We start from the raw sequence: 12627 nt of genomic DNA, 5'->3' as shown, positions 1-12627 counted from the left end.
AATAGGGTTGTATTAGTTAACATTAGTTAATGCATTAGTTAACATGAACTAACCATGAACAACACCTCTGTTCAGCATTAGTTAATCTTTGTTAACGTTAGTTGATAAAAATACAGCTGTTCGTGGTTTGTTCACAGTACATTAACTAATGTTAACAATATTTTAATAATGCATTAGTAAATGTTGAAATGAACATTAACAAAGAAGATAAATAAATGCTTTATAAGTGCAGTTCATTATTAGTTCATGTTAACTAATGTAGGTAACTTGTTAACTAATGAACCTTGTTGTAAAGTGCCATTTTTTTTTAAGTGTCCACATATTTCCAGGTATTTCTTAATGCATGTATGAACCATGGGCATTTATTTTACTGTATGTTCTTTTCTTACCTTGAGGTCCCCATAAAAAAAAAAAACTTTGGTCAGATTTTGACACCAATCATTCTGACAAGAATAAAATAAAAAATAAACAGTTAAGTTACATACGTATAGAAATGTTAGTACAGTCAAAATATCATATTCATTTACTCATACTAACTTATTTACAACAGTGACAATTATCAATTACTCAAGGAATAGGTCTAATTCAGTTTTCAGCTAATAGACGCCGAAAATAGACAGAGTCATAATTATACTCAACTTACCTGTTCTTTTTGGCATCACATGGGCTCCCATAAAAATGCGTTGGTCAGATTTGACAACTCATTCTAAAAAGAATAAAACAAAAATAACAAGTTATATATGTATGGGAATGTTAAGTACACTCAATATATTATCTTTATTTACACATTACCACTGTGACAATTATGAATCCCAGCTCTCCTGGAATAGATAGTGTCATAATTATACTCAACATACCTGTTCTTTTTGACATCACATGGGCTCCTTGCCTAGACTAGAGAACAGTCAAATTGGAGTGTGAAGAAGAGTTCTCGTGCGTGCGCGCCTCCGTTAAAGAGCCCTGCGTGCGCGCTCCCCTGCGATTTGCCCCCTCCCCTGTATTTCAACACTGTAGTTAAGTTGTCCACCCCACCGCCACCGCACGCCCACAACCATCTTTTCCGAGTGTGCTCAACAGAACATGGTGGTGGTGCTCGTGAATGCAGCGCCCAACCAGCGGTGTTCAACTCCTTCCTGAAGCCATTCGGCTCTCACGACACCGCCGTTCCCTTCAACAGGCTCGTTCAGACGGGGAGGAGAACCGAGAGCGAACGGAAGAGGACGCAACGCGACACAGCTGCGGTGCGTTCGGCTGGCATGAGCTTGCCTACGGGAAAAAGCGGACTTGAACGGAGTTTTGGAGGAATGCTAAACAGACAAAGTGGGGATTAAAGAGGCGGGTAATGTTGGAGCATTGGCGTTGGATTTTAAGCAATTGAGTGCGAGATCTCATTCTTGCTCTGAACTCCACGAGTGTTGATCTGCAAGCCCGATCAAACGACTTGAGGCCTGGGGGGGAAAAAAAACTTTAGTCTTCATTTTGAACACTTTGCATATTATTTGAGATTACCTCCAAGTAACTGGTTAAAACAAAGGGATGACATACAAACAAGGATAAACTTAACTCCAACACACTTTGACTTGTCAGAGTTCCTCGATGTCATCAGTATTTTCTTCTTCTTGGAAGTTGAAATCATAAGTATTATTCGTCTTCTGGAGTTGGCAGATATGCTCAGCCGCGTTGCACCCTCACGCGAACGGCTGGTGTCATCTGAAGCTGTCACGACCTCAGCGTGAGCTTGGAAGTATTTTAATGCGCTTTGAAAGCTGGAATATTCACGGTTGACATCCGGAGTGTGTGTTCAGGAAAGGACGGGGCTCCTCCATGGGAATAGGCCGTCTTCTGACCCTCGACAGGGGCAGAAGTGGGGCAGTAACGGGATATACACCGAGTTTTGACGGAAAAAGACGGGCAGCTTTAAGTTCTTGCCATCAGGCGTTTATTTTTTCTCCGTTTACGGGATATGTCGAACGATTCTTGCTGCTTCGTGATGCCAGAATATAAGGGAGTACGTTTTTAGAGATTTTTAAATACATTTTCTGAGATTTTTTTGACACTATAAAGGGAAATGCGGCGGGTTTAAATAAAGTATTCTCACAGAAATTGCCGCCTTTTAACAGCTAATACTCTTTCGACAAATAGCAACCGTTAAGTTTTGAATTTGCTGAGATTTAGACCGACACCGAGTGCAAGAAATGTGTAAAATCTGGCATTTGGAAATATGACATATAAACTTGCATTACCTTTGCATGTCATTTGGAAATGGAAAGTAAATTCAAACATTGTCGAGCATTGGAGAGGGTGTTTGAGGGACCGTGTTGAATGGATTGAAAAAACTAATTTAAAAGCCGTTTCAGAACACTCCATGTGAACCAGCCTCCCACATTTTAAAGGATACTTACTTGCTTTTGTTGTATTGGATGCGAATTGAATACGATGTGCTCAAAAAAGGAGGCTGAGCGGATGACAGTGCGTCAGTCTCTCGGAGCAAAAGTGCACACGCGCGCGTTCGCGCGCCCCTGAGCCATAGAATATAATGGAATTCGAGTGCTGACGTAATCCAGCACGGATAAGGAACTGCTCAAGAGTCCAAGACGGTCCATCTTCATAGTGAATGCACTTGGAATTTCGTTCTGGCTGGACCCTTTTCAAATACAAACTGTGTGTGTGTTTTTTTTTGTGCTCATAAGAATCCATGTCAAGTCCCACTTCCTCTGTACTGTCAGCAATAGGTGACATGTGATAATTAAAATCAATTGTTGTCTCACTGCCATGACATTGCCAGAGCAGCACCAGCCGCTACACGAGACAGAGGTTAGGTGCGATAGTGAAGGGGGAGCTGTTACTGTGCGGATATCCGACTGCCGTGATCAACAGGTGGGTCCAGACCAAGAGGTTGACCCTAGCGACATGGGCTCCTCCAAACCCGGCAAATACAGCATCTCGTCAAGCTGCAGCTCAGGGGAGTTGGGTGTTCCCAGGGCTGTGATGACTCGTTTGAGCAATCCGAGGAGAGTGCCGCAGCTGTTTGAGAGGTCTGCCGCACAGTGCTGGGACCCCAAGTTTGACTCGGCCACACTAGAGGAGGCATGCAGGGAACGTTGCTTCCCACAGTTGCTGAGAAGATTCCGCTACATCCTGTTTTACCTGGCCACCGCTGCGCTGCTGTGGGGGATTTACTTTGGGATCAATAGCACCAGGTGTGACCCTACAAACTTCCTGGTTCCAACAGCAGGGTTTCTTGTGCTGTGTCTTCTCCTCCTCTGGTTTACGTTCTCAAGGCTGTATGCGCGATTCTACAATCATGCCTCCTTCCTCCTTACCGCAATCATGTTTGGCATAACCCTGGCTCCCCAGACGCAAACCGCTCTCTTTGCTCTTTTTGATGCCCAGAAAGCAGCCAATCAGTCACTGTTACACGCTTCTCAAAATGCTCCTTGTATATCACCAGTTGGGACATTTTCACTCTGTATGGAGGTGCTGCTTTTGCTGTACAGTGTGTTGCATTTGCCCCTTTATGCGTCGGTGATTCTCGGCCTGCTGTATTCTGTCCTCTATGAGGCTTTAGGTTGGCTGCACTTTACTCAGTTGGATGGCAGTTATGTAGGTTCAGGGCCTGGAATTTCAGACTGGCGTACTCTGAGCTGGCTTGGCCCAGGTAAAGTCCTGCTGCACCTGTGCGCACACGTCATCGGAATCCACATATTCATTATGTCCGAAGTGCGCTCTCGGAGTACCTTTCTCAAGGTAGGTCAGGCGATCATGCACGGCAAGGATCTGGAGGTTGAGAAGGCGCTGAAGGAGCGGATGATCCATTCCGTGATGCCGCGGCTGGTGGCGGACGAGCTGATGAAGCAGGGAGACGAGGAGAGTGAGAGCTCAGGGAAACGATACAGCGCAGGTACGTGCTCCGTCACCACTGCAGCTGCCGCGACCTCGTCCAGCCCCAAAAGCCACAAACGTAAGAAGAACTCGATTCCTCGCGGCCAAATCATTTTCAGGCCCTTCAACATGAAGCGCATGGAGCCAGTCAGCATCCTCTTCGCCGACATTGTGGGATTCACCAAAATGAGTGCCAACAAGTCCGCCCATGCGCTGGTGGGACTGCTAAATGACCTCTTCGGCCGCTTTGATCGTCTTTGTGAGTTGACCCGCTGCGAGAAGATCAGCACTCTAGGAGATTGCTACTATTGTGTGGCGGGCTGCCCTGAGCCCCGCCGCGATCACGCATACTGCTGTGTGGAAATGGGGCTTGGGATGATCCAGGCCATCGAGCAGTTCTGCCAGGAGACGTCGGAGACCGTGGACATGCGTGTTGGCGTGCACACTGGCACCGTGCTCTGCGGCATTTTGGGAATGAAGCGCTTTAAGTTTGACGTCTGGTCCAACGACGTCAACTTGGCCAATCTTATGGAACAGCTGGGCGTGGCGGGAAAGGTGCACTTGTCGGAGGTCACAGCAGGTTTTCTGGATGACTGTTATGAGAGGGAGGATGGACGAGTGATGGAACGTGCCGGGCACAGTGTTACTGATCAACTGAAAGGTAAGACGCCATAATAATATTTCTGCGTTTTTTTTATGTGTACACTGGAGTGCAAAAGTCTAATGAAATGCTTCTGATTTACATTGAATTGGGAATGAACATGAATTTCAAAATGTCTTAGTATTTAGTTTGTCCCCTTTTTGCTTTAATGACAGCAGCGCTACAACTTCATGACACAAATCTGGGGCCAGTCGTTCAAAAGTAATCTGATCGGATTTCAGCTATCGGATTGGATCAAATCGTGAAAAAAGGATTTTGAAATCAGATTAGATTACAAAATCCACTCTTGGTTTTGATCTGGATCAAATCATCAGTTTGTGTTCAAAACTCTTTTTTTTTTTTTTGTGAGATTAGGATATCTTTGATCCAAAACAAATCTGGATTATACTGAGCCCATCAGAAGGGTAGATTTCAGGAACAAAAATGTAATAAAACGGGTCAAAAACATTAGATTCATGTAATATGCACATATATAATTTTACTTTGCTTTTGATTTAGTTTAACTGCTAAAATTATAAATAGACATTACACCTATTAAGCCTTTCGGTAGCCTACAGTAAAGTAAAAAGAGATAAATATATAATCCCCAAACAGCTGTAAATATCAAACAAAAATATTATATTTAATTTGAAGTGTTTTTCACTGGTTGAAAACTACATTGGCACAATCATAAGAGACGAACCAGTCAAAAGTTATTTGCGAGCAAACCCAAAGTTTCTCAAGGGAACGCTACGTGAAACTTTTCTGAGAGAGCGCAAAAGCATTGAAATGTTATGAAATCGGATTTTTTTTTTTTCATCACCATGTCCTTTTAGTGGCTCCGTAATCCAGAGTTCGTTATCTGAAAAGGTGTGTATCTGGATCAGGGTGATACAAATTTGCTTTGAAAAAAACGGCACAAAAGTAAAATGGATTTCCTAATCCTGGATAGCAAAACATGGGATTTTCAAATCCAGATCATAAACTTTTTGAACAACTGGGCCCTGGGGCCAGTTATTCAAAACATTTAATCTGGATCAAAATGATCTGGATTTGGAAATCCCATGTTTTGCTATCCAGGATCAGGTAATCCATTTTACTTTTGTGCTGGTTTTTCAAAGCAAAATTGGATTGGATCACCCTGATCCAGATACACACCTTTTCATATGACCAAATCTGGATTACGGAGCCCCTAAAGGGACATGGTGATGGAAAAAATGTGCCTGACAAGCCAGACCCACATCAAGATGTTGAGTCTGGGAACTCCCCATTGGCAGGGCTCAATCCGAGGGGCGGGATAAACAGTTGTCTTTCAAATTCCTTCTGCACGCAATAGGATAGTGCTACAACCAACCAGAGCAACGAAGAAGGTGAAGTGGAGCTAGTTGGTGGATTAAACCTTCGCCGCATCCGGTCAGCAAAACTCTGAACACATCTTCCTTTCTTAACAATGACTTCAGTGCCGTTCTTTGTTCTTTTCTCAAAGAAAAGCTTAACTCCAAGTCTTCCAGAGTCCCGGCCAAAGCCGATTCTAAAGAACCACGGAAACTCTGCCATCATAATGTTAAGCCCGCCCACCGACTCTATACACGATGTGATTGGCCTGACCAGAGATTGGTCGCAAGCCAACGGAGAGTTGCTAGACTACCCTGGCTGCAAATTAGATTGGCTGCCACTAGGGTTTGTCTAGATTTCTAGGCTAGGAAAAAATGTGAGTTGGGGAAAAAGAAAAATGCTTTTGCGTTCTCTCAGAAAACCTTGCGTCCGCTTGCAAATAACTTTTGACTGGTTTATCTCTTATAATTGATAAGAAGTAAAAAATCTTATAAGTGATAAAAAAACATAAAATTTTAATATAATATTTGTTTGATATTTACAGGTGTTTGGGGATTATTTTATGGCGGCGAAATCTTTTTTTACTTTGACTGTAGGCTACCAAAAGGCTTAATAGGTAGCCTAATGTCTACTTCTAATTTATTACTTTAACAATTAGCCTAACTAATCAAGAGCAAAATAAAATAATATGTGTTTGTGTATTATATGATGCAAATGTTGTATTTTTTTTTTTTTTTTTACCAGTTTTAAAGTGTTACTACATTTTCTTCCTGGAATCCACCTTGAAATCCTACCCCCTGTTGGGATCAGGATAATCCTGTTTTTTTTGGATCAAAGTTATCCAAATCCTACTGACAAATTTTGAACAACACAAACTGAAGGTTTGATCCAGATTAAAACTAGGATTGGATTCCGTGATCTAATCTGATTTCAGATTCCTTCTTTCCCTTTTGAACAACCCATTTTCAAGATTTGATCCAATTCGATATCCAAAATCCGATCAGCTTCCCTTTGAACAACTGGCCCCTGATGATCATGTTATCCAGTGTGATTTGAGATGGAGCCAATGAGCATCTTGCGCTTCAGTAAAAACCAAAACATATCCACATTTTCTTAAATATCCCAAATATTTCTTCAGATTCTAAAGTTGCTTTTACATTCAATCCTAAAGCTATTTATTTTTCAGGTTTAAATTGAGTCTCAGATTTGCAATGTCAGACTTTTGCACTGACTTTTGTATGTTCCCTACTTTTTTTATTTTTATTGGCTGCTGTTTCCCAATTTAGCTGTGATGATGAAGATAAAGATGATCGTATTTTATTATGCACCCTGTAGTCATGTCCTCTCAGGACTCTGTACAAAGGGCTGCAACTCTTGTCTAGTTTTATTGCACCCTCATAAAGCCTAATCTCTTTAGTAACTGAACTGTAGTGAAACTGTGGAAAAAGATGATTGTTTTTTACTTTTTCTGCAGCCAGTCATGTCCTCTCAGGACTCTGTATAAAGGGCTCCAATCACAGTCCAAAATGAACACTCGCCTAGTGCCAAATGCTAAAAAAACAGCATTTTGAGCATGATTAAACCCAATTGGTTGGTAAATTGGTAAAGACGGAAAATATATTTTATTTATTTATAATAAAGTACTTTTCGTAAATTAAAAATAATTACAGTTGGTAATATTTCTTCTTTTGTTTTCCATTCACTCGTCATTGCCAGGTGTGGCAAAAAGCTAATTTTGGCTGCAGATATTTTACTTTCGTTGCGCCCTCATATAATCTCTTTTGTGTCTTAATTGTAGACGCTGTCATTGAGGGCTTGTTGTTCATCTGTAGCTCTATTGTATCGCCATTGTTGCTCTTTCCATTGTGGCCTCCCTTTGTAACAGTCACCACACATTCACGGTTCTGCTTTCTCAATAACATCAGTGTCTATATGAACGCCTGCATCCAGCAGAGCTGTTGATTTAAAGTCGTAGTGACAGACACAAGCAGAGGTCTCTATTTTTTTTCTTTCTCCTTGTTTTTCTCGCGGCCTCTCTCCCAACCCATGTCCTTAATCTGAACCCTGATTTTGTTCCCTAACTGAACCTTTCTGGATCTCCTCCCTCTTTATCAGCTTACATCCCTTCAGACATCCTCTTGTCAAAAACTGAATCATTACAGTACGCCAACTTTGTAAACCCAATCGTTATGGTTTAGAAAACCGGTCCTGTGTTTCACCAGCAGTGTTGTTGCAGCATCTTTTAGATTCGTTCCTGGTTCCTAAAAGTCATTGAAGAATTGGTAAACTTGTTAAAGTCCATTCCAGCTCAAACCCGTCTCAAGCACAAAGTACACTAGAAAGTTCCGTACTCCCTCTGTAAGATAAAAGGAAGTGACGCTTATGTTTATGGACCTGGTGGTCTCGCAAATGGCCCTCTGCCTTGGTGCCAGGCATGTCACCCCATGTGACCGTCTGATTCCAGTGGGTGGGTGGGTGCGAACAATGACACACGCTAGTAACCCAGCTGTGTGAGGGATGCGTCACTGTCTGTCTCGCCGTGAGCGATTCTATTTGCAGTATTTTCCCTGGACGTTACCTGGCTGTGGTCTGACCCTGCTGTACACCTTCTGTTTTCAGACAGAATGGACACAAGCTATAAAACTAAATTTATAATGGTTCATTCTGGGGTTAGATGCCCATGATATCAATAATAGTTACAATTAAATGAATAATTACCAATATTATTATTACCATTGTACTTTAATGTCAAATGTCACTGAAAACGAATAACTTCCAGTCGTTTTGTTAAAGCCTTAAAGCCACAATATGTAATTTTTTGCCGCTAGAGGTCGCTTATTCAAAACAAAGGCATCCCTTGATGACGCCTTGATTTCGCTGAACTTTTTTTATGTTGCAGACGACCGCTTCCGCTTTTTCCGTTCATACGTACGTAGGCTATGTGGGTTAACGCAGCGCTGTTTTATCATATTAGAAACATTATTTGAGTGTGTTGAAAGTTATGTTATAATGCTACTCTGTGCGTTCGCTCGGCGGCTACTATGAGACACTTGTTGCACACTGCAGTAAGCTATAGCGATATAAGGCATGGTAAAACATGGTACTTGCGGTAAATCAAGAAAACAAGATTTAAACAATAAGACTAACTGTGTTGAGCTATAGAACAATGATTCGTTTTCTTTCGTTGAAGGTCCAAACAGTTGCTCACCTGTCGAATAAAACACAAAATATATTAAAGTGTTTTGGTGTTTTCGATGGTTTCTACAAAATAAAACCAGAAATCGAGGGTAACACGGGTAAACGATGTATGATGTCATTGATAGGCGATGCACGGACATGGTCCGTGTCCTGGTTGAAATTGCTTTATTTCTCTGGATTTTAACATTCTTTGAAACATTTGGGACAATGTAAGTACGCAAGTCAACAAAATATATAAAACATTTTTAGTGGTTTTTGGATAGTTTAATCCACAAATCTTACATAATGTGCCTTTAAGATGCCCAATTCTGTCCCGAATTTAATAACGCACATGATATTATGGAGAATGTTATTTATATATTTATATTTTAATATGTATTCTATGTTTTTGAAAGAAAGTCTCTTATGCTTACAAAGGCTGCATTTTTGATTGAAATGTTACAATTTAAAATTGGGATGGCCAATATATATGATCACCACATCGGTATTGGCCGATATATGTTCATTTTTTTATGTTATTGGACTGAAAAGAAAAGTAGGCTGATATATTAAAGCCGCTACATGAGGATTATTTCCTTTAACTGAGACACTTCAGATGCGCACTGTTCGCCATGATGGTTTTGAATTGCTTGAAATATGATTGGAATCACTTCAAAAAAGGAAAAACAGTTAATGTGCAGCGCAAGTCTGCAGATAGGCTACATAAAATGTTTAATGTGAAAATTATAATTGTGTGCTTGGAACATGGATTTAATGGTGAGACCTTTTGTTTTTGTAATCGGGCTCTCAAAAAGTGTTTCATGAGTTCACACTTGCATATATAATTTATAGAGAGTAAATTTAAATGCGTATTTGGCGTGCTGTCTGGGGGAGGGCTTCGATCTCAGAATTTGGCCCAAACCCAGAGTACAACGTGTATGTAAGTGGTTAGAACTAAAAGTGAGGAGAAGGGGTGGTGGAGGGATGCTGATAAACTGTCAATAAACAGAGGTAAGACTGCTGCGTGTATATATATATATATATATATATATATATATATATATATATATATATATATATATATATATATATATATATATATATATATACCTCATATTGTTGATTAGCTGAGTGCTCTGCACTTGTGTCAATTATCTGAACGTGCTCCTCCCGAACCTTGTTAATAAAACATCTTGTAAAATTTGGATCGGTTATCAGCTTTCAAATATAAAGAATTATCGTTATCGTCCAAAATTGTTATAATCACTAATTCAAAATAATTTTCTCTTTTGAGTATATTTTAAAATGTAATGTTTTCCTGTCATGTCACATGATCCTTCAGAAATCATTCTAATATGATAATTTGCTGCTCAAGAAACATTCAGGAAAACGGAATACATCCAAATGCACAATCAGGGCTTTGCAACATTTTGAATATTCACAATATTTTTGGTGCTTAAATTAAATTAAACCTTGTGAATATCACAGGGATTTTAAAGTGCATTTTATTTGGCCATTAATTTTGAAGTTATTAATTTAAAACTTTTAAAATTTTAAGTTTTTCTAGTTTTAAGATCTCAACCCTGGTAAAGCCTAACATATAAAATAATAGTCCGAAAAAACTAATATTTTGATTTATTTTTTTCAGGATTCTTTGAATTAAGTTAAACAGAAATCTTTTGTAAAATTATAAATGTAATTACTGTCACTTTTGACAATTTAATGCGTCCATGCTAAATAAAAATATTGATTAATATATTTAAATATATTAATGATATTATTAAAAGTTTGAGCAGTAGTGTATGTTTGGATTTGTGTGCATGTTTGACAGGTTTGTGTGCAGGTGTATTTTCCTATTTGCATGTGCATGATTCATCTGTAATCCGCTCCACCGCTGTGCTCCCACACTGGGAAACAAACAGACCTGTGAATTATCACTGCAGCACATTGAGTCTAATTAGAAACCAATTATATCTGTTTATTTCCTTCTGCCTGTTTCACTTTTGAATGAGGATACTGCAGTCCTCTGGCCCCTGCGCACAAACTGACCACTGGGGCCCCAGACCCCTATTTTATTTATTAATTTTAAATGTTGATGTTAGTTTAACGTTAGCCTACCAAATTGTCCTGTGGCGGCAGCCAAATGATGTCTCCAAAAATGCCTCCAGGGGCCCTGTGGGGCCGTCATTCAGCCCTGGTCAACATATCCATAGTAGATATCTTATTTATGCAAGTGTAAGATGCATTTTGAGGGTTCTGATAGAGCCTGGTTTGAATGAAGCGAATTTGGTTTCCAAATACACAATCAGGGCTTTGCAACATTTTGAATATTCACAATATTTTTGCTGCTTAAATTAAATTAAACCTTGTGAATATCACAGCGATTTTAATATGATTTTTATTTGGCCATTCATTTTGAAGTTATTAATTTAAAACTTTTACTTTTGTTTGAAAAAGATTTACGTTGTCTTGCAAGTATGAAAAATTAGGACATATATTAAGTTTAGTTTTAAGATCTCAACCCTGGTAAAGCCTGACATAAAATAATAGTCAATCTATAATAAAAATCTAAAGTTTGCATTTTTTTTTTTGGTCTTTTATGTCTCCTATAGTATGATAGTGAGAATATGGAGCTCATACCCAAGGAGGGAAAATAGGCCTACCTTAATTTATTCAGAGGCTCAAACGGAGTAAAAATATGCAGTTTGGTGCAGTTGTTGATATTTATATGGCCAAAAAGTTGTAAATCATAATCTAAATCAATGAGATCTCTATAGCAGGTATAGCATACACCTAAAAAGCATATAAATATCAGTTGTCACTCTATATCTCCCAAAAAATATGTCTTGGTAAGATGATATTATGCTTAGTTTTATGATCAAAGCTCTGTAGTTTTTATTATGCAATGCAATGCAATGAAGATTTAGAAAGATGAACAAATAAACGTTCCTCAAAAGCCTGATGTACCAAAATAAGATATGATAATCAAGTAAAGTTGCTTAAGATTTCCTCTTGAAATATTGCTAACAATATACAAGTTATTCTTGCATATACTTTACTTTACTTTTCACAGAAAAAAGACCTTGGGATGTTTCTACAATTACACAAAAATGGCTTTACTTGCTAAAAATTCAAAACCATCAAACAGATGACCAATTTTTGTATCCATTGCAATGACTCTATTCAAAAATCACATTTTAGTTATGTATGTTATGTTTATGTAACTAAATATCGTCGTTTATATTGGTGAATTTAGTTCCTCTGATAAAAAACAAAAACAAATCTAAAAAATAAATTACCATTTTAAATACTAAAATATATATCAAATGTCTTCAAAGCCCAATATTGCAATTTGTATATATTTGGTAAAGCTATAAGAGCCATCGTCCCAATGCATGTTGTTTAGTTAGAGCAGATCGGAGTGTGTTCTTGCAGATAAGGAGCCCAACCCGGTTCACACATACATGAACACACTCGTGCCAGGAGATATAAACGAGCTCTTTATTTGGGAAAGAAATTCCCTTCCTCCATATGTTGTATAGACATGCGTAAACAGTCAAATTTTTGTGTCATATACATACACTCTCGGTATA

The 12627-nt window shown here is 39.2% G+C and overlaps 1 protein-coding gene across 2 annotated transcripts in view; it reads left to right on the top strand.

Moving 5' to 3' along the window:
- Positions 1–2653: 2653 nt before the first annotated feature.
- The window catches only part of LOC307121083 (adenylate cyclase 9), a 61585-nt gene continuing 51611 nt past the window's right edge, over positions 2654–12627 (top strand). For both annotated transcript variants that reach the window (XM_079808496.1, XM_079808495.1), the window contains exon 1: positions 2654–4543. In XM_079808496.1, coding sequence (XP_079664622.1) covers positions 2773–4543 — 1771 coding nt within the window. In that variant the 5' untranslated portion in view covers positions 2654–2772. The remainder of the gene's footprint in view (positions 4544–12627) is intronic.

Source organism: Gobio gobio (assembly GCF_949357685.1).
Source record: "Gobio gobio genome assembly, chromosome: 24".
NCBI lineage: Eukaryota > Metazoa > Chordata > Actinopteri > Cypriniformes > Gobionidae > Gobio > Gobio gobio.
This window is presented reverse-complemented; position numbering and strand designations above follow the sequence as displayed.